The sequence below is a fragment of the Canis lupus genome, chromosome 29 (genome assembly GCF_011100685.1).
Source record: "Canis lupus familiaris isolate Mischka breed German Shepherd chromosome 29, alternate assembly UU_Cfam_GSD_1.0, whole genome shotgun sequence".
Lineage (NCBI taxonomy): Eukaryota > Metazoa > Chordata > Mammalia > Carnivora > Canidae > Canis > Canis lupus.
In genome coordinates, this window is record NC_049250.1 from 39,669,790 (window position 1) to 39,694,154 (window position 24,365).

The window sequence follows — 24,365 nt, forward strand, 5'->3', positions numbered from 1 at the left end:
CAAACCCAAAAGTACAAGCAAAGAAGAAGAAAAAAAAAGAGAGAGAGAGAGAGAGAGAGACTTCATCAGAACTAAAAATGAAAAAAAAAAAAAAAAGAACTAAAAATGTTCGTGCAGCAGACAACCCCGGAAGCCACGTGAAAAGGTGACCCACAGGGCGGGAGGGGTCCCGGCAGGGTATTGCACAACGTGGATGGAAGGCTCTGGAGGTGGTGGCCTGATGGTTGCACAACCTCAGCCACGTCTGCAAGGCCGCTGAACTGCACCCACAAACGGTCCCAATGGCCAGTTCGGCGTACGGATGTTTTATCACAGTGAAGGAGCCCTGCCCTGGACGCATCTGGCCCTGGGCTGACCTCCCCTTCCACCGGCCCGTGAAAACCCACAAGGCAAGGGTCCCACAGAACACACTTGGGGCCCTTGGGGCCGTGGCTGGGCCTTCGAGGATGAGGCCCCATGGGGCATGGGGGTCAGGCTCTCCCCCGGTGCAGGGGGGACAGTGGGCCAGCCACCCAGGGGCGGAGGGGGGGCACACTCCGCTGCTCCCAGAGCCCTCTCCCCACGTGGAAGGTCATGGAAGGTCAGAAACCGGAGAGGCCGCAAGAGGTGCACCCCCACCCTGCTCACACGGCCACCCCACTTCACAGACTGTTTAGGGACGGAACGCAGGTTGCTTAGCAACCTCAAAACTTAAAAAAAAAAAAAAAAACTTGAAAAAGGTTTTTGAACTGTTTAGCCTGTTCTCAGCCCCTGCGTGCAACCCCGGCGGCGAGTGTGGGCCGCCCGTGGGCCAGCGCAGGCGGGCTGAGTCGGGCCTGCCCCCGGGAAAGACCGCGGGTGAGGAGGACCCTCCCTGGCTCCGGCCCCCTCAAAGCTAAGCTCTGAAAGCTCCTGGCCTTTGGTTCGAGTACAGAAAATGAACCTTAGCTGAACGCTTTGGGGCTTTCATCACGAGCCGGTGACGGGGCTTTGTGTGCATTTTCCCATTTCCTATAAAAAAAATAATAATAGGGAGATAATGTTTTATTTTTTTTTAATTTTTTTTATTTATTTATGATAGTCACAGAGAGAGAGAGAGGCAGAGACACAGGCAGAGGGAGAAGCAGGCTCCATGCACCGGGAGCCCGACGTGGGATTCGATCCCGGGTCTCCAGGATCGCGCCCTGGGCCAAAGGCAGGCGCCAAACCACTGCGCCACCCAGGGATCCCATGTTTTAATTCATTTATTCGATTTCTTCATTCAGATGAGAAACCTGAGCTTACAGAAGACGGGATCACTTGTCCAGGTTACCCAGCTGGGAATTAGGGGAGCCCGGATTTAGACCTCAGCCACTGGGCTCCAGAGCCGACCCCTTCCTCGGCCCCACGGTCCCACGTCTCCAGCCGCCCGTGCACCCGGCTGCACCCACCGTCCCCACCTCCCCGCCCGGCACCAGGGATTTGGGCACTTCCTCCCACGCGCCCCGCACCGCCCGAGGCACCTGCGTGTGAACCCCTCAGGTCGCATTCATCTGCGGGATGGAGGCAGGGCAGGGCCCAAGGTCACGATCAACCCGATTTTTTAAGAGTCAAGCGTCCTCATCTTCGACACCCAAAATAGCGTGTCTCGTTGTCGGTTGTCTGCACAGAGAGTCTCAAAGACACGATCAAGGAAATCGAATTAACGGTTCCCTCCCTCGCTGCCAGGAGAGCGCGTTGGCACTTCCCCAACGGCTGGGGTCTTTCAACGGCTTTACACCCTCCGGGAGGTGGCGGTCGGGCAGCCGGGTGGGCGAGGGTCTGCTTGCTGGACTCCCAGAGGTGGCGGGGGCACGGGGGGCGCTGAGACCCGCTACTCAGGGCCCTTGCCCGCGCCGGCCACCCCGTAACCCCCTCCGACGTGGCGGTCGGGCCTGATGGGCAGACAGGCCCGGCACCGCCGCCTGCGTGCCCGACCCTTTAAACCCTGTAGGGACTTGGATGTTCCTCAGGATGAAGCCTCCCTTCTGCTGCTTAGCACTTTGTCCTGTGCGGCTGGAACCGCGTTTCTCATTTCACGCGCGGGGATTTTGAAGGCCCCTCTGCCTCGGCACCGCGGGCGAGCCGTAAGCCTGTACCTCCAGGGCGCGGGGGTCGCTCCCACCCGCCGCCTCCCTCCGACCCCTCCCAAAGCAGCCTGAGCCCGAGTGCACGGGAGGGCAGCGCGGCCTGAGCCCTGCATCCCCCCTGCCCGGCCCGGGCCTGCTCCCCTGCCGCCTGCACCTGCCGGCTGCCCCGGCGGCCCCCGTGGCCCCCCAGGCCCAGGACATGGGCCAAACCCTATTTCCACTGCTCTGGAGGCCTGATTCTGCACCTGGCACCCTGCTCCCCGCGACAAATGTCAGCCTCGACAGTCGGACTGTGGGACACTGCCCTCCCCATCAACCATCCTCCCGGCCAGGACTCAGGCGACCCATCACTGATGGCGACAGTATCGGGGCCCCCCAGGGCAAGGGAAGGTCCCGGGCCCATGACCTATATCGGGCCCCCCAGGGATGAGGGAAGGTGTCCAGGGGTCACTACCTAGTATTGGGACTGAGGGAAGGTTCCCAGGCCCACAACCTAGTATCGGGACCCCCATCCTCCCGGGGCTGAGGGCAGGTGCCCAGGGGTCACTACCTATATCAGGGGCCCCCAGGGCTGGGGAAGGTGCCCGGGGGTCACTACCTATATCAGGCCCCCCGGGGCTGAGGGCAGGTACCCCAGGGTCACTACCTACTATCAGGCCCCCCCTTGGGCTGAGGGCAGGTGCCCCGGGGTCACTACCTATATCGGGGCGCCCCCCACCTCCCCGGAGCAGAAGGCAGGTCCCGGGCCGCTCCTTCGCCGCTCTCCGTGCCTGGTGGGGGGGGCCGGGCTCATCCAGAAGACCCGGGGGGGGTGCGGGGGGCCCTTCCCCACCCTCTCCTGCCCCCGCTCGGTGCCTCTGTGCGCAGTCACCCCGCCGATCCCCCAGCACCTCGCACCGCTGCGTCCTAAGCCACCAGCTCCGGCTTCTCATCAAATAGATGAACCGCAGGGCGACTTCCTCCGGGTCTTTTTAGTAGGATTTCCACTGCGGCCCCTTGGCCTGCGCAGCCTGATGTTTACAAAAAAGAGAGAAATTACTGCTTTCAGGTACATCGGATGGTGGCGTGTTCTTAGCCAACTAAAAGCCGGCCGGTGGCTTGCGCTGAATCCCCAGCAGCCCGTGGCCTGCCCGCGCCCCGATTCTTGCACACGTGCCCTACCTGCGTGCTTGGTGCGCCTGGCAAGGACCCTGCCAGCCCTCCCGGGAGGCCGGCAGTGCCCGCAGCTGCCGGGGCGGATCTTCTCCCCGCCTGTACGCGGGGCTGCAAATGTGGATGCGTGTGTGTGAACACCCGTCTGCGTGTTTGTCAGCGTGTGTGTGTGTGTGTGCGCGCGCGCGTGCACCTAGGACCGCAAACACCTTAGAGAGAGTTCCTTCCAAAACTTTCGGTGTCCCCGCGAGGCAGCCTGGTTCCTGGGGCAAACAGCTGCCCGAGGGCCTCGGGGTGGTAGGAGGATGCGGGGCGCCTCCTGGGCCCCCCTCCGTTGCTGTTGTTCTCAAAGCTGAGCGCCGGGGCTTAGCTGCTCTACGTCAGGGGTGAAGGACGCCGCACACCAGCTTTTGCTTCGCCCTGTTTGAGCGGATCCCCGCGGCTGGAAGCACGGCCGCTCGCACGCTGCCTTCCCTCCACACTGAAGCCGGGCCACGCCGGCGCTCCACGTGGCGCCCACCCTGACACGCGCACCAGGGCCACAGTCTAGGGGACGTGCGACATCCCTCTGTGCCCCGCCGGCGCCCCCACGCGCGATCCTCGGGTGCACAGCCCAGCCCGGTCACCTGCATGCCCAGCCCGTCCTTGCACACCCTTCTCCCCAGCCGCCGCGCGACGAAGGCAGGTGTGCCGCGGGGCGTCCTCACGTCCCCAGAAGTTGACCTGGACGCGGACCCATGGTCACAGCCTCCTGCTCCGGGCTGTCCCCAGGCAGTCGCCAGGGCCGAGGCCGAGCCCTTAGGTGCAGTGGGACCTTGCCCGCCTCACCTCTTGGTGTGCACCTGCTTCTGCTGTGCGCCGCGTCGCCCCTGCTGCCTTGGGGGGCTGTGCCCCATGGACTGGGGGGCCGCCCCTCCCCATGCATGACTGTGCCCCGTGGACTGGGGGGCCGTCCTTCCCCATGCACGACTGTGCCCCACGGACTGGGGGGCCGCCCCTCCCCATGCACGACTGTGCCCCACAGACTGGGGGGCGCCCCTCCCCATGCACGACTGTGCCCCACGGACTAGGGGGCCGCCCCTCCCCATGCATGACTGTGCCCCACGGACTGGGGGGCTGCCCCTCCCCATGCATGACGCCCTCCCTGTGCCTGCACGCACCCCGGGGCCCAGGCCAGGCGTCCCAGGGCCTCCTCGCTGGCCTCCGCACGGCATCTCAGGCCTCCGGCTCCCGGGCTGTCCCCGCACGGCCACGTGGCCTTGTCCCATCCTTGATGGAAACATTCAAGCGCCAGCCTCGCCTCCAAACCAAGCGGAACCTCTCGGCCTGGAAACCGACCGACTGGGCCAGCGTGGCCGAGTTCCCCGGCAGATTGCTCACCTCCCACCTCCCCCAGGCGATAAATGAAGCGCTTTATACTTAATCCTCACACTAATCCTTAGAGATGGGTATTATCCTTGTTTTTCAGATGAAGAAATTGAGGCTTAGAGATGCCAAGTAAGTTGCCCTAAATAACCCGAAGGCCCGGGTTTCCTAGGGCCCCTGAGCTTATCACAAACTTGGTGGCTTCAAAACCACGGAAACGTATCCTCTTGCAGCTCTGGGGGCTAGAAACCTAAAACGCCGGTGTTGGCAGGGCCGTAGTCACTGGGAAGACGTTAGGGGAGAGTCCCTCCTTCCCTTTCCGGCTCCTGGAGGTCCCGGGCATTCCCCGGTATTTGTCGCCTTGTGGCTGCATCCCTCCTGTGTCGGTCCCATCTTCACGGGGGCTTCTTCCCTGTCTGTCTCTTCTGCGTCCGGGTCTTGGTCTCGATCTCTGTCTCTCTCTCCTTTGTGTACTCATTGGATTTAGGGCCCACCTGGACTCCAGAATGATTTCATCTTGAGATCCTTAACTAATGACATCACTTATCCACCTTCTAGAACACTCCTGGCCATAGTGAATTTCTCTCATTTTTCTTTTTTTTTTAATAATAAATTTATTTTTTATTGGTGTTCAATTTGCCAACATACAGAATAACACCCAGTGCTCATCCCGTCAAGTGCCCCCCTCAGTGCCCGTCACCCAGTCACCCCCGCCCCCCGCCCTCCTCCCCTTCCACCACCCCTAGTTCATTTTCCAGTTAGGAGTCTCTCATGTTCTGTCTCCCTTTCTGATATTTCCTACCTATTTCTTCTCCCTTCCCTTATATTCCCTTTCACTATTTATTTATATTCCCCAAATGAATGAGAACATATAATGTTTGTCCTTCTCCAATTGACTTATTTCACTCAGCATAATACCCTCCAGTTCCATCCACATGGCACAAAAACAGACACATAGATCAATGGAACGGAATAGAGAACCCAGAAGTGGACCCTCAACTTTATGGTCAACTAATATTCGATAAAGGGGGAAAGACTATCCACTGGAAGGAAGACAGTCTCTTCAATAAATGGTGCTGGGAACATTGGATATCCACATGCAGAAGAATGAAACTAGACCACTCTCTTGCACCAGACACAAAGATCAACTCAAAATGGATGAAAGATCTAAATGTGAGACAAGATTCCATCAAAATCCTAGAGGAGAACACAGGCAACACCCTTTTTGAACTCGGCCACAGTAACTTCTTGCAAGATACATCCACGAAGGCAAAAGAAACAAAAGCAAAAATGAACTATTGGGACTTCATCAAGATAAGAAGCTTCTGCACAGCAAAGGATACAGTCAACAAAACTCAAAGACAACCTACAGATGGGAGAAGATACTTGCAAATGACATATCAGATAAAGGGCTAGTTTCCAAGATCTATAAAGAACTTATTAAACTCAACAGCAAACAAACAATCCAATCATGAAATGGGCAAAAGGCATGAACAGAAATCTCACAGAGGAAGACATAGACATGGCCAACACGCACATGAGAACATGCTCTGCATCACTGGCCATCAGGGAAATACAAATCAAAACCACAATGAGATACCACCTCACACCAGTGAGAATGGGGAAAATTAACAAGGCAGGAAACCACAACTGTTGGAGAGGATGTGGAGAAAGGGGAACCCTCTGCACTGTTGGTGGGAATGTGACCTGGTGCAGCCCCTCTGGAAAACTGTGGGAGGTTCCTCAAAGAGTTAAAAATAGAGCTGCTCTCTCATTTTTCTAAACAGATTTTTCACTTTCCTGCCTCTCTGCCCTTGCTCATGCTACGTACGTGCTATTTTCTTGACATAGACCAACCTCTCCCTTTCTCTCTTCTTCAACCAATCTTACCTGTGGAAATCTTGAAGAGCCTTCGAGATCAAGCTCAATGCCACTTCCTCCAAGCAGACATTCATGCTTGCACCGGTCAAGCAAGCAATTCTTTCTCCCACCCCAGCTCCAACTGCCTTCCCTTACACATCTCTGCTGGGCCTTCTGATCTTTACAGTCTATTCTAGGTTTTTGTGCATTTGTCCTCGTTCACCACGGTGCCCACTTCCCACTAACCTATCACAAGCTTCTTAGAGGCACAACCTCCTTCTCGTAACGTGTATTCTCTGCAGCCCCTTGCACAGCAAGAGTCCATAAATTTAGCCAAGTGAACTCATAACCATCTGCCTCTCCCTTTATTGAAGAGCTCACGTATTAAGGAGCAAAACTGTAGGATGTTTAAAGACCAACGTTTCCCCAATGTTCCCACTTCCTCAAAATGGAATTTTTAAAAAATAGCCCAATTTACTTTTCCACATCAAATCCAATCATTTTAATAATTTTTTCCTTCATTTGATCTCATCTAATGGCAGCACGTCCAGTCCCTTCCAGGTATATTCCTCCCGTGGTTATTTTGGTTCCTTCCTACTGTCAATGCCACCATCTTCGGCTTCTTGGGACATGCAACTGCACTATTTTCAGGGCTCTTGGGAACCAGGATAGGGTCTCAGTCATTACATTCCCAGCACCCAGCAGGTCCTGGGTGCCCAATAACACTGAAGGGCGCATGAGGGAATGAAGGGGTAGACGTTGCATTAGAGTAGAAGGTCTCGGAGTTCTCGTGGGAGGATAACCTCTGCAGGTCTCCACCATCCTCACCACAACCCTGTGAGCCCGGCATTCTCATGCCACACATGGAAAACTGAGGCCAGGAGGTTCCTCCCAGCCACATATCTAAGTGATGAAACCAGAGTGAAACCCAAGTCTGTCTGACTCCAGAGTGGTAGCTCCTAACCAGAAAGCCTCTTGGAGCAGAACACACCCCACACTGTCCTGCCCCGTCTCAAACTGAGGGAGCCCCAGTGTGACGATCCCAAACGGGGGCCCTTAAGCTAGAGAGTCTTGGCAGCTCTTGGTCCCTTGGCTGGGAAGGTCCAACATACGCGAGTAGGATGGTCGGATCGGGGAGGACAGACAATAGTGTAAAGAACGCATATGTACAGGGTGTGTGTGTGCTAGTGTGTGTGTAGGATGCAGTGCACGTGGTGTGGGATATACATGCTGTGTTTGCTGTATGCTCACACGTACGTGTGCGCTGTGTGGAGGGGTGTGTGACGAGAGCGTGTGTGGTATGTGTGGAATGAGTGGGGTGCGAGGTGTGCAGTGGGGTACGGGATGTGCGGTATGTGTATACGGTGGGGTATGTGTGTAGGTGGGGGGTGACGTGGAGGGGGGATCACGTGTGGTGTGTGTGGTGGTACCTGGGGATGGAAAGAGCTGTGTCTCCGGGAAACAGTTTGGGATACGGGAAGATGCAAGGACTCCAAGTCCCATCTGGACACCACTTGTAGCTCAGACACTTCAGATCTGAACTGGGCCAAGCCGCTTATCCCCCTGACCTTGTTTGCTATAAAATGGCCTGCGCACTCCATGGGGCCGTCGGGAGGTCTATTCAAGAAGAAACACTATAAAAGCCCAACACTCACAAGGGACGGCGCTGAAGAGCAGAGGGAAAAAAGGGAAATGCAGCAGGCCCTGCCTTTAAGGAGTTCTTCAGTTCCACTTGGGGGAAGGCAGACACAGGAAACGATTCACACCGTGGAAGGCGTAAGGCAATGAAAACGGACACGTCTTGAGCCCTTCACGTGCGGCTGATCAGAAGATGCTCATCTCACCATCCTACCAGAGAGGCATTGTCGGCAAGCCCACTTTGCAGATGAGAACACCGATGGTCACAGAGGTTTCGCCTTTGCTCTAAAGACCCGCTGACGTTAAATGGCCCTGATGTCACCTGTGAAACCTGAAGGTTCACTCTTGATAATATCACCTCCCTGTACCGTTCCCTGGAGCGATCCAAGGAGGCGGGGTGCACAGAGATGGGTACCTCCGCGCTCAATTCGGAAAAAAGGAGGAGAACGGGCCTGCAGAACTGAGTTACCTAAAGCTGTTGCGTTAGGCGGTGTCGCAGGTGCCACGGCTGCGTGTCTCATTACAGACTCAGAAACGCAGGGAGGGCAAAGCGCTAACCACGTTCTCCTTGCCTGGCTAGATCTCAGGCTGAAAATCACCAGGTTCCTTTTTTTCCCCCCTAATCCTTTATAATTTCCTCTAATGCTTTAGTCAAGCTTAAGACCATGAGCCTTCGGGGAGCAAAGGCCCATCTGCTCAGTCAGGAATTTGCCAAACCAAAAGATCAATCTGGCTTTTACCGTAACTTAGCATTTAGAGGACCCCAAATACTTCCCAACTGTATTAGCCAAAAATAACCTTGTGTTACTGTGACCCATGGCTCCAGAGGAGAGGTGTCAGGGGTAGTCTTTGAAACAAACAACAACGGGGCCACCACCGATGAAAAGAAGAAATAAATATAAAATATAAAATAACAGGTATGTTTCCATAGGGTGCGCTTGCGTATGTCCGGCATAGGATGGTTGGATCAGGGAGGACAGACGGCTTCCCTAGAAGCTATACGGAAAGCATCATAATCGGCTTATTTGGGGAGGAAAAACATTTTAAGAATGCCTTTTTTCCCAAAGATTTTATTTCTTTTTATTATAAGACATATAGGTAAAAACTCGCATATTCTGAAAAAGATAGAAAATGGTAATAAAATGGACATTTTTCCTATTAAGAAATATGTTCATAAATATGCTTTATCAAATGTTAAAATGATTATTATTTTGCAAAATAACAATAAATAGAGCAGAGCTGTGGCATACAAGGGTCAACCCGAAGCACTGGAAGTATTCGCCTTTCGTGTTTTATAAAAACTCAGACTTTTGATCATATTTCAAAATTTGGCATTTCGCACTCCGGGTTATCAACAATTCAGATTTGAAAAATATATTCATGATGGCCCCAAGACTTTAAAAACCATGAAACATGAGAGGCGGTTCGACTACGTAGAATGTGATTTAAATAATTTTGCCCCAAACAAAACACTGTAAGACACAGAAGCGAAGATAGGATTTTTGATCCCGTAAGCGGTATCGGTATCAGTTCCAATGCTATAAATTTCTGGATCCCCAACTGTGGGCATTGCACAAAAATCCTTTGCTAAGCTTTAGTTTCCAGCAAGGTCCATCATTTCTTTTCACAGCTTGATGGAGCAATAATAGTCACGATTATGAGGAGCCCGGTTCTACAAGCCTAGCTCCATGAGTATACGGTACAGAGAGATTCATTTTCCCGCCCGCGGATTAATCCTTTGACGGCTTTCCTATATTTGTTTATGGCCCCCTGGCCTCAGCTTCCTCTCCTGGAACACCGGGACAAATTTTAATAATGAAAAGTCCTCGTTCTGAGCGTTCTGGTGCAGGCTTCCTTCCATCCTCTACTATCCGGAGGAGAGAGGAAACACGTGTGAACACCGAACACACCCTCTCAGGAGTCTCGGGTGTTCCAGTAGCAAGGTCAGGCTTTTCCTGCAAATAAATACTGATTTTTACAAAGACCTGTGGTCTGCCATGCCCTTGGCTGCCCGTGAGGCTAACACGTGAATTCCCAGCTACAGTGGGGGAAGCCGCACGTAATAGTACCGAAGGATGCAATCTAATATAGATTATCGGTCCCGATGGCGCTCAACGATGTCCGTCAGGGGACATCTGGGTGACCCCGGGGGCCTAGAGCACAGAGAGGTCATGGCAGGACTTGGACTTGAGCTTGAAGGCCATATTCTTGTTGTTTTTGGCCACGATCTTGCCCCAGAAGCGCCTGGCCTTCCTGGGGATGCTCTCCCGCCTCTTCTGGTAGGCCAGCCGCCGCTCGTTCTTCTCCTTGCTGTCCCGCCGCAGGCGCACCTGCCGCACGATGCCCTCGAACAGCTCCTTCACGTTGTGCTGGACGGCCGCCGACGTCTCGATGAACTTGCAGTCGAACACCACGGCGCACGCTCTGCCCTCTGCGGGGGAAGGAGGGCGGGACAGTCAGAGCCGCTCGGCGCCACCGGGCCGCAGGCCACGGCGACGCGGGTCCCCCAGGGGTGCACGGGCGGGGTGGCGGGGAGCTTCCTGGAAGCAGGGGAGCCGGGATGGGCACCTGGCCCGCCTCAGGCTCCCGGGAGGAGGGCCCCTCCAGCAGAGACGTGACCTTAACTCCAACGGGAAAACCACAGCCTGCAGTTACGGCGCTGCCCGAGCCGCCGGGCTGAACACTGCACGAACCGTATGCCCAGGTTCAAAACAACCCCGAAAACTCCATTCTCCCTTTCAGACAGATGAAGAAACTGGGGTGAGGGGGATCTCTTAAAAACATGAGGGATGGGCGCCTGGGTGGCCCAGCGGTGGAGCACCTGCCTTTGGCTCGGGAGGTGACCCCGGGGTCCTGGGATCAAGTCCCATCTCGGGCTCCCTGCAGGGAGCCTGCTCTCCCTCTGCCTGTGTCTCTGCCTCTATCTGTGCCGCTCATGAATAAATAAATAAAATATTAAAAAATAAAAAATAAAACATGAGGGACGGATGCCCAGGTGGCTCAGCGGTTGAGCGTCTGCCTGCCTTTGGCTCAGGGTGTGATCCCCAGGTCCTGGGATCGAGTCCCGCATCAGGCTCCCCGCCTGCTTCTCCCTCTGCCTGTGTCTCTGCCTTTCATGACTAAATAAATACAATCTCCAAAAATCAATCAATCAAAATGCGAGGGAGTTCCCACAGCCTGTTAAGTCTGAATCCAGACCTGCTTCGTCCTCAAGCTCAGATTCGGAACTCTTTCACCTGACTCAGTTTCCTGAATTGAACAAGAATCCTACTTTTTGCCTTTTCTCTCTCAAAAAACAATTTTAAAGCTTCAATGAGGTACTTCGAAAAACTTTCGATGATTTCACCAATGTACGACACGGTCACCAGCAAACCGCATGGACCGGCTTTTCCGGAAGAGCCTCAATTTTGAACACTCGGTCGTGTTCCCTGACCTTGTATCCACGTTTTGGTTAGAAAAAAAATGACTGCTGTAGACAGTCGTCCCCTAAGAGTGAGACATCCCCAAGCTAGCTGTATATGGTACGTCCTTATCAGATTTCGTTTCTCCTGAGTGGGGCCCGACAATGCAGTATTTAATTTTTTTACCATCGTACCAGGAACCAGATCTGTATTAGGCCAATAACATCTCAAGGGACCCAAGGAAAGAGGCGATATCCCTGAACTATGGATGGAAATGTCTGTGTGACCCCATCAGGTTGGTGCCTTCATGGAAATCTAGGAAGGAAAAGGTAGGGGACAGGAAGGAGGGTGTTCCCGGGGCCCCAGGAACCAGAGGCAACCAGAGTAGAATTCTTATTCTCACTGAAACTCTCACAGTTGCCCCCAATCAGAGTTCCCATCTTACGTTTCTTTCCCTGAACTCCAAAGAGTTCCCTAGAGAAAAGGACAAGGAGAAAAGGTTGGGGAGTGCTAGTAAATCCCCCCCTTCCCCTGAGCCGAGCATGCTCTTTTCCCTAACGGAATTCCAGGGCGGGGACAGGGGAATGCGGCACATGGGCCAGAAGGACGAGGGCGCAGCCATCGGCACAGAGAGGATCTGCGGGGAACGCTGGAGCCTCCCCCACGACGCTCCACGGGGCATTTCCCTGGCTCCGGCTTCATGAAAGAAGAGAAAAGGGCACCCATCTGGAGGAAAGCCAGGCGACCCCGAGACTGTGCCCCGGTCCTGGCGCCGCTCCGCTTACCTGACACAGACACTTCCCGGCACCGAACCAGGTCACTTTTGTTGCCCACCAAAATTATAGGGATGTCCTCTGCCTGCCGGGCCCTGCGGAGCTGGATCCGCAGCTCAGATGCCTTCTCGAAGCTGGCTCGGTCCGTGATGGAGTAGACAATCAGGTAGGCGTCCCCGACTTGCATGCAGTGGTCCTGGAGCCATTCGTTCTCCCCCTGGTACAACGAGAAGACCCTCCCTGAGCTCGGGTTGGCCTGGCGAGTGAGGTGTCCTTCGCAGAGAAACAATACGCGCCTCCTAAAGTTGTTACCGTCCACTCCTCCCACATACAGCTTGGGTTGGTGAATTATTAATACGACGACTTGGCCAAACCACATCTCCAATTTCTATCTAACCGACCAAAAATGAGCTTTTTTTCTGACTTCCAGAAACTCCCTGTCCCTTTCCCAGCTGATGAAATTTAGGATCCTTCGGTGAGAATAGGAGGACTCTCCGTAAACACAAGGTCGAGCCTACGTGCTCGGAAGCCCAGAATCTTTTAAAAAGGCAAATGTTGGAGACTGGTGTTAAGGATGTCAATGCCGGGGGCGCCTGGGTGGCATCTGGCTCTTGGTTCCAGCTCAAGTCATGACATCAGGGTCGTGAGATCGAGCCCTGCGTCGGCTCCACGCTCAGCACAGAGTCTGCTTGGGATTCCCTCTCCTCCCTCTGTTCTCTCTCTCTCTCTCTCTGTGTCTCTTTCAAATAAATAAATAAAATCTTTTAAAAAAAAGAATGTCAACTTCATATAACCTGGTTTTATGTAGTTTTAAATTATCCTCCATACTTGGCACTTTCCCTAAAGTGGACATAATGCTTTTGTCTCATTTTAAATAGAACTAAAGGCAAATCGCGGCAACTTGCTTATTATTCAGAGCCCGTCCGCGAGTGGCCTCTTCCTTAGAACAGGCTCCTACTTCAGGGGGGGGAAAGAAGCATCTAATGAAGCAAATGGGCCCACCGCAGCTAGAACACGGAAAAGGACAGGCCCCAGGCCCACCCCTGCCCCTGCCCCAGACGGCCCACTGGAAGGCAGGCCCGCGAGGCACCCACTGCCAGCGACGGGCTCCGCGTACCTTGTTTTCCCACATGTCCAGGAGTATAATTGTCGCGCTTTCCCCATCAACAATCAGCGTGCGCTCATAGGTGTCTTCTAGAAAAGAAAGGACAGTGGTGCGGGAGTCAGGGAAGTCGGCAACGCTTTCCACGCGGCAACCAGGCACACAGCCGCGGGGGGCCGGCTGCTATCTCTAACCCCTCCCGCCACACTCCACGTCCGTCCCTTCCTCCAGCGTTTCCCGAGCAGAACACCGACGTCTTCCGAGCCTCCCCAAGTCCTCGTCCTTCCTAGACCTTTGCTCCGGGAAAACCATCCACGGGGACACGGTCTCTGAGCTTCTGACTCCGACTCCGCGGACGATGCTGCGGGAGGGAACACGCTCGCCACCCGGTGGGTCTGTAAGCCCCACTCCTAAGCCTTCCCTGGAAACACCCCCTGTACCTCTCGGGTGGGGGAGGCTGATTGCTGGACACTCACTGGCAATTTCGGGAGCCCTAGGCGATCCCGAGGCATCGCTCCTGTTGGGAGACGAGCGAGGGAAAAATCCCGGGACTATCGCTCTTTTGGCTCACGGGCACGTCCTTAAAATAAATTACGGTTCCCTGGGACTAAGCAGGCTTCTCTCCCCATCTTCAGTACGACCCCCGAGACCTTCCTCCCCGCCCTGCAGCCCAGACCCAGTGTAGGTGGAGGGGAAGGGGCAGCGAACGAACGAGGACGGAGCAGCCCCCGCCCGGAGGGACCAGGTGGGGGGCGAGGGAACGGGGTTTCTGCAGGAGGGAGTCCCATCAACTCGGCATGAGTCAGCCCGTCCCCTACTCTATTTTCACAGTGAGGCTCCCTGTTTGGAATTTCATCATTTGAAAATTATGATTTTCATAATGATGGGTTTTTTTGTTTGTTTTTTTACCATTTTTCTTGCTGCTCTTTTTGCCTGAAATCTGTCCCCTGGATCATCCGAAGGCTTGTGCCCTTACCCCCGTCCAGGGGAAGCTCCCTCGCCATCTACTTAGAACCGCACCACGCCTCTCCCACCAGTATTTCTTGCTCCCTCCCAGTTTTTTGTTTTTGTTCATCATACTTCGAGGCACCTAACATGCAATCCATTTAACTTATTTTTTATAGAGATTTTATTTATTTATTCCTGAGACACAGAGGGAGAAAGGCAGAGACACAGGCAGAGGGAGAAGCAGGCTCCCTGCAGGACTCGATCCTGGGACCCCGGAGTCACGCCCTGAGCTGAGGGCAGACGCTCCACCACTGAGCCACGCAGGTGTCCCATTTAACTTATTTTCTTACTTTCTGTCCCTCTTACCCCTGGAATGTTAAGGCAGAGGTCTGCATGAGTGCTGCTTGCTACTCTACCCCCGACCCCTGGGCAGTGCCCAGCAAGCTGCAGGTGAGCAGCAAATAACTTATCGAGAGAATGAACGAACGCCGACCGCAGCCCTGGGGATACAAGCACAAGCAAACCTGAACTAGGATCTGGATGCCATCCCTTCTGCACTACGCAGTTCTGGACCATTTACGTGCCCTGACCCTCAGTTTTCCGCATCTGTGAAATGGGACTGACGACAGCATTCGTGCCTCAAGGCCGCGTGACAAGGACACGTGTTAAGCCTGGGCTCAAAGCGGAAAGGCCACAAATGTCAGCCGTTGTCATCGCTCGTCCGGGCGGAGGAGGCTGGGCGAAGCGAGAGTCAAGGAGAAAGAGGGTCCGATGCCACATGTGCCATTATTCCTATTCTACGCGCGCCCTCGCTTTAAAGCACCTCGGGGAAACTGGGGCGCTCCTTGTTCTAGAATAGTGAGGGGTTTACGGCAAGCAACGCTCCTGGTTTAAATACTTGCTCATCTAGGACACTGGATGAAGGTGAGCGGATCCGTCACGCGCAGCCCATCCACCACGTGCAGCCGAGCGGGACCGCGGTGGGACGTGCCGGCTTAGCACAGAGCAGGCCCCGTGCCTCAATGGGCCTATTTATACAGCCTGAGCCGCACTGGGGGCGGGGGGGAGCTGGCGGCCTGGTGGCTGCCTTGGACTTCTTTCCTCTTCTCTAAAAAAGCCTTCCCCGTGCTCACAAACGCCAGAGCAGCACCTTGTGTGCCCTCAGCCCACCACACGGCACCCACAAGCAGGCCCCAGGGTTCCCGTGCGTCCCCTGCAGTTCAAAGCGAAACACGCTACACGGTAATCACAGGGTGGGGGTGGGGGGTGGGGGAGCAAGCTCAGACTGTTCCCTGGTCCAGGAGATATGGGAACATCCTAGAGAAAATGTGGATTAAGGGTCAACACCTTAAATAGTAGACACCTGAGTGCTCCACTGTTCTGGAAGATTCCTGGACTCAGCTCCACCTGAAAATCATCGCACTGCAAATCCAAGAGCCTGAAACAGCGTATCTGGGCCCTGTCTCCCTGCCCGCACCCATGCCCGGGCTCCGGGCCCTGCGCCAAGCTTGGGAGCACCTGCCGCACCCAACAGGCTCCTTTCTCTTTCTCCCCTTGTCGCTCACCTTGTCGCCTTCTCAAGGGCTAATCGGGTAAGGAGAAGGGAAATTAAAGAATATGGGATGCTAGAAGAGTCCTGGGTTTAAGGCGTGTGGAGAAAGGGTTGAGGCCTATTGGCTTGTGGGGGTTTTTGGTATCTGGGTCTGGGCCAGTCCTCATTTCTCCAGGGCTTTTGGGGGGCAGCGGGGGGCACAGGCACACGCTGTGCATCACGAGAGATCATCCCGAGGGGTGGGGTGGAGCCTCCGTGATGGGGTGACACCAGCGGCCTTCCCTGGGCTGGCACACTTTAACCATTCAGTCGACCCCCACCGTGGGAGGAGGGCCCCCCCCGTCCAAGGCCGTGGGACTCGCACGGTGCCCTCTCTCGCTGCCACAGGCTCCCGTGCCCCCTCCAAAGCTGTGAGGCCCCAGTACCCCCGTCCCCCTGGAACTCTCCTCCGCTCTCTGCCCTTGCAGCCCCAGGAACTCCGAAGGGGCGGCCACTCCATGAGCCCTGTCCTCCCCGCTGGCGGCATCTGTGTCTTCCGCACGTGTCACGGGGCCCCCGGCAAGGGCAGGACACAGGTGGACGAGGCCACAAGGAACAGAAGTGGCGGTTTGGGACCCTGCGTCCAGGGACAGGAAGGGGTAGATTCGGAATCGGCTGGAACGGACGTCCAGGCACGACGCTACACGCATCACGTATGCCCCGTCCTGTCGGCCGCTAGCGTCCTGGGAAAGGCACTGTCCCCGTTTCACTGATGAGCACGTCTGGGGAGGGTCCGGGCCTTGTGCAACGGCACTCGGCCCATCTGTGTCAAAGCTGGGCCTCAGATCCACCCAACGGGCTGCAGTCCAGGGCCTTCTCCAGCACTCCCGAACCCCAGCTGGCCTCAGGGTCCACATCGCAGATCACCCCTTCCGCGACCCCTGTGCTGACCTCCACAGCCAAAAGTCATCCTTTCTCCTCCAGTTTCCCCCAGCACTGTCCTCGTACCTCCTTCAAGACGCTCGTCACACCTTATCCTGGCGTAGAATTGCTGTAAAGCCATCTCCATTACACACCCTGTAGGTGTGTGAGCATCTGTAGGGGAAGCCCTCAGACTTGCATGTCTCTGCAGTGACTCACCAAGCTCCAGGGTGTACGTTCAGTAACTATTGAGGATGGATGGATGGATGGATGGATGGATGGAAGGAATGAAGGAAGGAAGGAAGGAAGGAAGGAAGGAAGGAAGGAAGGAAGGAAGGAAGGAAGGGTGGGTGGGTGGGTGGAAGGAAGGAAGGAAGGAAGGATGGAAGGAAGGATGGATGGATGGAAGGAAGGAAGGATGGAAGGAAGGATGGATGGATGGATGGATGGATGGAAGGATGGAGATGGATGGATGGATGGATGGATGGCGGCCGGCCGGCCGGCTGGCTGGCTTCGGCTGGCCTGCTGGCTGGCTGCCGGCCGGCTGGCTGCTGGCTGGCTGGCCGGCTGGCTGGCTGGCTGGGCCGGCCGGCTGGCTGGCTGGCCGCTGGCTGCTGGCTGGCTGGCCGGCTGGCTGGCGCCGCGGCTGGGGGCTGGCTGCTGGCTGGCCGTCTGCTGGCCTGCCGGCCGGCTGGCTGGCTGCTGGCCGGCCGCGGCCGGCCGGCCGGCTGCCGGCCGGACCGGCTGCCGGCTTGCTGGCTGGCCGGTCGGCTGGCTGGCTGGCTGCCGCCCCGGCCGCCGGCCGGCCGGCCGCCGGAAGGCAGGTGAATGTGGCTCAATGTCCAAGAGAGTCTCATATTAGCAAGATAGCTGTAACCACACCATCTTTATTAGAAGAAAATCTGATGAGAGTACCGTGTAGGGGGTTTTGGTTTGGGTTTTTTTTTTTTTTTAATGATTAATGCTGAAAAAGGAACAATGTGGGGGACATGCCTTGGAAAACCTTCTTCTTTGGAAACATGAAGCCCCTAGTGATTCCAACAGCTGGCTACGGATAAGAGGTGTAATCCTAGGGCAGCCCGGGTGGCTCAGCAGTTTAGCGTGGCCTTCAGCCCAGGGCGTGATCCTGGAGACTCAGGATGGAGTCCCGCATCGGGCTCCCTGCCTGGAGCCTGCTTCTCCCTCTGCCTGTGTCTCTGCCTCTCTCTCTCTCTCTCTCTCTCTCTCTCTCTCTCGTTTCTGTGTATTCTCATGAATAAATAAATAAAATCTTAAAAAAAAAAAAGAGAGAGAGAGAGAGATGCAATCCTAGACAGGACGAATGAAGTCACTCAAATGGGACACGTTCCGTAGGACGGGTCACCTGAGAAGCTTCTCGCCAGAGATCCGCTGCTGGAGGGGAGAAGGAAAGGAGTCCCCCTCGCCCTCCCCGCGTGACACAAAGCGCTCTCCCAAAGAGAGAAGCCTCTGCCTTCCAGGTCCAGGGGTGAGTCGGGCTTCCCACGCTCCGCTCCGTGCCTGCGGGGATACCGCCTCCCAGCGAGAGCCACTCGCCTCCCAGCGAGGGGGGGGGGCACACATGTTTGAAAGGCTGCCCCCCACTAACTTTTCCAAGACCTCCCTCCACAAAAACAAACGAAAGCCTCTGGGGGACCTCTCCCTCCTGCCCGCCTCCCGAAACACTTGACTGCTACTTCTTAAGCGATTTACTAATTTGACCCCGCTCTGAATGAGTCACCGGCACTTCACTCCTTGCTAAGGGGCCTCGGCGTCGCACGCGTGCGTCACGGGGTGCCCCGGGGCCTACACAGCCGGGCACGCACCCGATGCTAGCGGCAGCCGGATCCAGCCTCGGGGCCTGCAGGGTACACTGGATGCACACGCCCAGGTGTGATTCCCTAGGTCTGTGACACCATGGACCAGCTTTACCACCCTGGGACAGGGACCTGATGCCGCAAGCCTCCCTGTCTTCGCCTGTACAATGGGGACAGTAACACGAATTCGGTTCGACTTTTCTATTATCAGAAAATGACTTATGAGAAGTACTCAGCACAGTGCCTGGCACCGAGCAGGTTCCCTGCCGACGGCAGTGTGAGAACGACACCTAACTAAGATCATAAAGCCTTGAGTTCTAATCCTAGCTACTGATCCCCGGCATCCGGGAGACTCGGTTGGCCACCGGAGTACAGGAATCTTCCAAGCACTCAGATAGACACTGGCAGACGTAAGGTACCCAACAAAGCACGTCTCCTGTGGCAGACGCTCATCCCAGAAATCCATTCCTGCCTCCCTCGCTCCAGGATCGACGGTCACCCACCAGCCTTTATGGAGAACCAGGTAACGCGCCTCTGACCCTATTTCTCCTGGATGCTCGTTTAGCTGTAGGCCCTGAGATTCCAGAAGTGAGGGGACAAATCAATGTCCTATCCATGAGTCATCACTTACAAGAGCTGTCACATGAAGCAGTGAACTCCCTGACGCCGGAGGGAACCAGGAAAAATTTGTTGGTGACAAGGGCCGATGGGAGGGAGGGAGGGAAGGAGGGAGGGAGGAGCGGGCTCCTGCACCCACGCATCACCAAGGCATCTGCCTACCTTGGGAGTCCCTGCTCAGCGGTGAGTCGCAACAAGAAGTACAGATAGACCCCACCCCTCGCACGGGGCTGGAAGGTTCTCCCTTCATTTCTGTAGCTGCAGACAAGGAGCTGCAGCTGCCCTCGTCATGTACGCTCCGGTGGGAGCCGTGGCTGAAGGTCATCGCATGAGTAGCATCGATGATCATGATCCTATTACTTCGCAGAATACAGTGCTGCGCTTTAGGGGTATTTGAGGATCATGTGCATTTTGTCACTGTGTCACCTCAAATCAGCCTGGGAAATAGGTGAGTCTTAAATAATCACTATTTTAAGCGAGATTGGACATGGAAAAGTGTCTTGAAAACCTGCAAGACTCTATACAAACATATGCATCACCGATGTTATACTTTAAAAAGTTTTTTTAAAAATCTTGTACTCTTTCAGATGTCAAACTATCTAACTCTAATAAGGGTGGAAACTGATAAATCCATCCTAACAGCCTTTCTAATCGGTTTGGTTTTATGTATAACCCTGGAAAAAAAACTGTGTCTACACTGAGCTCCTGAAAAATCCAGGTCAGAGTTGGCAAAAGGCAGACGTGGCATCCTGAGGCGCTGGCTCTGCCCTCTTGACTCCGTCTACCCCTTAGTCCCTGTGGCGCTGGAATCTAAGAAATTCCCTTTCTGGCCCGGGTTCCACCTACGAGCATTTTCATCTTCTCATCCCGAGAACCCATGCCAGGGCTTTTCTGGGGACTCGGCTTCCCCAGCCAGCGCCAAGAACGCACCCCGGCCACTCCCAGCTCTGCAGATACACGGCCGCCCCCTCGCTCTTCCAGGCCGGACCACCGCCGCGGACAGAAGCCCACTGGGGCTGGGCCACCTACCTCCCAGCACCTCGCAGTCGCTGTCCATGCTGTCATGTACGCCTGCAAAGATGTTGGCCAGAGTGGACTTGCCCACCCCCTGCTCCCCTATGAGCACCACCCGGTAGTAGGTGTTCCCCGACTCGGAGGAGATGACTGAGTCCGTGGAGTCTGAGGACCAGCTCCGGCGACAGGGGTCCTCCGGGGCGGCCGACTGGCAGTGGTGCTGGCCGTACTGCGGGGGCTCTTTCTGGACCATCAGGTGCCTGCCGTCCGCTGGGATGCTCCAGCGCTGCTGCTGCGGCTGCATGCCCACGGGGCCCTGGCGCATGGTGACATTATTCAGAGTCATCGCTGGGTCCTGGAGAGCAAAGAGCCCAGAGGTACCCGTTAGTAAGCACAGCTGGGGGGGGGGGGGGGGATACCGTCAGCCAGCAGCGATAGCCGATAGCCGAGCAGGTGGGCTGAGCCCCAAGGAAGCCTGATACAAGGAACCCCAAGGAAACTCCAAATCCAAGAGGCTTTCCACTGGACATACACACACACACACAGGATTAGTAACCAGCTCATTTGCAAGAGGAAGCAAGAGCCACTAGCATCACCCGCGTCCTCAGGAAGCGCACCCCGCAGGCAGGCAGCCGAGCAACAAGCCGGAGCAGCTGGGGACGGAGCTGGGGACGGAGCTGGGGACGGCGGCCACGTTAGCGGCTCTGGTCCAAACAGGGCTCCTAGCTGCACCCGCGTCCAGAGGGCTTTTGTGCCCGGGCGGGAGACACGTGGCAATGACATCACCCCGGGCTGCCCGGGACCAGCACTCATTGGAACTTCCATGTTTAGTAAAGTTGCCCTGGCGCCCTGCAGCTGCTGAGTGAGCTAGTGCCGGGGGCAAAAAAAATAAAAAGTATAAAAGGATTTCGGTTTGAGGCTCCTGCCTCAGCTCTGCCCTCTTGCCCACAGACACGGCCTCTTAAACCCCAGCCCCCAGCCCGCGGGCGGCAGGGAGGTGACGGCTGCGCCGGGACCCACCACCTCTGCAGACAGGAGGCCCCACTCTCACTAAGCCACGGCCACTCGCGGACTTTCACATCCAGCTCAGATTTCCACCCCCCCGAGGGGAATCGGAGGCGCAAGGACCTGCCAACGCCCCCAGCAACTTGGGGACAAGTTCTCCTCTGCGGAGGTCCCCGCAGGCCACTCGTGGGGAGCGTGGGAAACGCACACCCGCCTCCCCTCCGGGACGCACCACCCGGGATGACCAGCGGCTCGGGCTCGGGCCGTGCCTCAGTTGGCCCGCCGGCGCTCCTGGGGCGGCCCCTGCGGGCGGAGGTGACCCTGTCCGGGCCTGAACCCACGAACCTGGGGACCAAGGGCCTCGTCTGCACCTTGGGCTCTGCCCCCCCACCCGCTGCCCCGCTCCGCGCCCCCAGAGCCACAGCGCGCACCCAAGTTCCCGGGGCTCCCGGCTCAACTCAGAAAGTTCTGCGCTGGGAACGCCCGCGCGTGCCCGCCCGCTCCCCGCTCCCCGCTCCCCGCTCCCCGCGCTCCCGCCGCGGCCCAGGACCCCCGCCCCGACGCGCCCGCTTACTTGGCTGGGCCTGGGGGGCGCCCCGAGTCCGCGAGTGCGTGGGTGCGCTGCGGTCCCGGGTCGCCGAGCGCGGGGTGCTCGCGGGGTGCTCCTGGGGTGCGCGGGGATGCGCGCGGGGTGCTCCTGGGGTGCCCCTGGGATGCTCTCGGGGTGATCCTGGGGTGCGCGCCGGGTGCTCTCGGGGTGCGCGGGGATGCGCGCGGGGTGCTCCTGGGGTGCTCCTGGGGTGCGCGCGGGGTACTCTCGGGGTACTCTCGGGTTGCTCCTGGGGTGCGTGCTCTCGGGGTGCGCGCGCGGTACTCCTGGGGTGCTGTCAGGGTGCTCTTGGAGTGCGCGCGGGGTGCTCCCGGGGTGGTCCCGGGGTGGTCCCGGGGTGGTCCCGGGGTGCTCGCGGAGTGCTCCCGGGGTGCTCGCGGAGTGCTCCCGGGGTGCTCGCGGAGTGCTCCCGGGGTGCTCGCGGGGTGCTCGCGGGGTGGTCCTGGGGTGGTCCCGGGGTGCTCGCGGGGTGCTCCCGGGGTGCTCTAGGGGTGCTCCCGGGGTGCCCTCGGGGTGGTCCCGGGGTGCTCTCGGGGTGGTCCCGGGGTGCTCGCGGGGCGCTCGCGGGGTGCCCGCCGTCCGTGCCGCCGCCGCAGCCGCCGCGGGCCGCAGTTTATAGCGCGGCGGCCGGTCCGCGCCGGGGCTTTTCCGTGACGTCAGCGCCCCCGCGGGAGGGGCGTCTCTGCAGCGAACCCCGAGTCGCGGCCTCGCCGCCCAGACGGTTACTCGCAGTCATGTGACCCCCCAACCTCTCCCTTTTGAAAAATAACGACGGTTCATCCCGGGCTCCTTTATTTCGTTTCCTCCCATTGTTACCAGGTGGGTGCGCGAGGATGGAGAAACACCGCGCGCCCCTCCCCGCCCCCAGCACCCCCCCCCCGCCCCAGCCCCCTCCTCCCCCGGCCCCCTCCCCGACCCCGGCACCCAGCCCCAGCCCCCTCCTCCCCTGGCCCCCTCCCCGACCCCCCAGGCCCCCTCCTCCCTCCTCCCCCTCCCCATCCCCCTCCACTCACCCCCCCCCCCCCCCCCCCGCGCCCTGTCCCTGGGGGACGCGGCAGGACAGCCCCACACCGCTGTTTCCCGTCTCCCGCACGACCCACAGAGAAGGGGCCGCAGAGGTGATGAGGGGTCGGGACGTGGGAGAGCAGCTGCGAAAACCCACTGGCTCAGAGGTGCAAGCTGCTGGCCGGCCCCATGCCCCATGCCGTGCTCCCTCAGCAGCTCCCGGTCCCGCCGTGGGGAGGAGCCTGAGCCCTGAGCCCTGAGCCCTGAGCCAGGCCGGGCCTTGTCCCCCACCCGACCCTCCACCCTCCGGGCAAACATTAACCACTACCAGCACCGAGGACCTCGGGCCTCGGATACCCAGGCCCACTCGGCAGGGAGGTGGGGTCCATCCTACCACAGGCCTGCAGGGCAGCCACTATAGCCTCCCCCATTCCGTGGAGAAGAGTGCCCGGGCCGGGGAGCTTGCCCAAGGTCACGCAGCTCCTGGAAGTGGCAAAGTCAGGATCCAAAGCCTGGTTTGCCGGACTCTTTGCACTGCACCACCAGCTGAAGGGTTTCGGTGACCTCTTTCTGGGGACATGGGCCTTTCCCAGACGCTGGGTTTGGAGATGACACCGGCCTTTTCCAACACATCCATCCGCTTTTCCAGCCAGCTCCATCTCTGGGTTGGCTGGCGGCTCCGGGAAGCAGCCAAAGGCCCGCATCCATCCGAGTGGCTGGGCTCTGCTGTGATTACAGCCCATTCTCAGTCATCCCGCATGCAGTTATCCGCACTGGGGACTATCCAAGTGACCAGCTACTGAGACCTGTCAGGCCCCGAGCTGGCAAAGGTGGGATCCACAGAGTCATGAAAATTTAGAGCTCATTCCACCCCAGGTGCTTGGCCTCAGTCTCCTACTTTATACATAAGAACTCGAGACCCGGGGGGATGACCACCACTCAGCTGGTAGTAACTGGAGCTGGAACTAGAACCGGGTATCATAATTTCCCGGATGGTGCCCTTCATTACCATTGAATCTTTTTCTGGGCTTAGGCAGGAGGGGATGGCCACAGATGCAGAGAAAGGAGATTAGTATGGGGGCGCAGGGCGGGGGTTGCCTGGGGGAGGGAAAGAGATCATCTAAGACATAGCTGACTGCATGCTGCAACACCTGTCATTTGTGGATTATCTGCATTTCAGAATTTACCAGGCTTTTTCCGTGCTGAGCCTCCTACTCTGTCAACTGGTCTCCACTGAAACATTATGTGGCTAAAACCTAAGAATAAATGAGAAACTATTAAGCATCTTATATAGCCTCTCAATGCTATTTCTGCCTTTGATAAGAACCTAATTCTTGGGGCACCTGGGGGACCCAGTGGTGGAGCGTCTGCCTTCGGCTCAGGGTGTGACCCTGGGGTCCGGAGTTGGAGTCCCACATCGAGCTCCCCGCAGGGAGCCTGCTTCTCCCTCTCCCTGTGTCTCTGCCTCTCTCTGTGTCTCTCATGAATAAATAAAATCTTTTAATGAATGAATGAATGAAT

The 24,365-nt window shown here is 57.2% G+C and overlaps 1 protein-coding gene and 1 long non-coding RNA gene across 6 annotated transcripts; one reads left to right on the forward strand and one right to left on the reverse strand.

Annotated features, from left to right (window-relative positions):
- Positions 1–1,104: 1,104 nt before the first annotated feature.
- Positions 1,105–22,231, reverse strand: GEM (GTP binding protein overexpressed in skeletal muscle). Of its 5 annotated transcripts, none has more exons than XR_005381245.1 (6): positions 21,804–22,231; positions 20,240–20,579; positions 13,394–13,470; positions 12,289–12,493; positions 1,482–3,097; positions 1,106–1,295 (listed from the first exon to the last, which is right to left on the reverse strand). XR_005381245.1 is itself a non-coding variant. In XM_038579772.1 (6 exons), the coding sequence occupies exons 2-5, from the start codon at positions 20,568–20,570 to the stop codon at positions 2,994–2,996; spliced, it is 717 nt and encodes a 238-aa protein (XP_038435700.1). In that variant the 5' UTR covers positions 20,571–20,579; positions 21,804–22,231; the 3' UTR covers positions 1,118–1,620; positions 2,978–2,993. The 5 variants fall into 5 exon arrangements, 4 of the variants coding, with proteins under 4 accessions (XP_038435699.1, XP_038435700.1, XP_038435697.1 ...); XM_038579772.1 differs by having other exon boundaries at positions 1,118–1,620; positions 2,978–3,097; XM_038579771.1 differs by having other exon boundaries at positions 1,105–3,097.
- A 786-nt stretch (positions 22,232–23,017) lies between these two features.
- LOC102152572 lies at positions 23,018–24,133 on the forward strand. The gene is made up of 2 exons (XR_005380927.1): positions 23,018–23,674; positions 24,025–24,133. It is a non-coding gene; the product is annotated as an uncharacterized LOC102152572 (long non-coding RNA).
- Positions 24,134–24,365: the final 232 nt, after the last annotated feature.

What these genes read in the sequence shown, in the direction of transcription:
- GEM (XM_038579769.1), bottom strand. Translation starts at nt 20,570, where the DNA reads ATGACTCTGAATAATGTCACCATGCGCCAGGGCCCCGTGGGCATGCAG. An exon ending in CGACTGCGAGGTGCTGGGAG is followed by an intron (nt 13,471 to 20,239) that starts GTAGGTGGCCCA and finishes TTTCTTTTCTAG; the next exon opens with AAGACACCTATGAGCGCACG. An exon ending in TGGACATGTGGGAAAACAAG is followed by an intron (nt 12,494 to 13,393) that starts GTACGCGGAGCC and finishes TCGTTGTACCAG; the next exon opens with GGGGAGAACGAATGGCTCCA.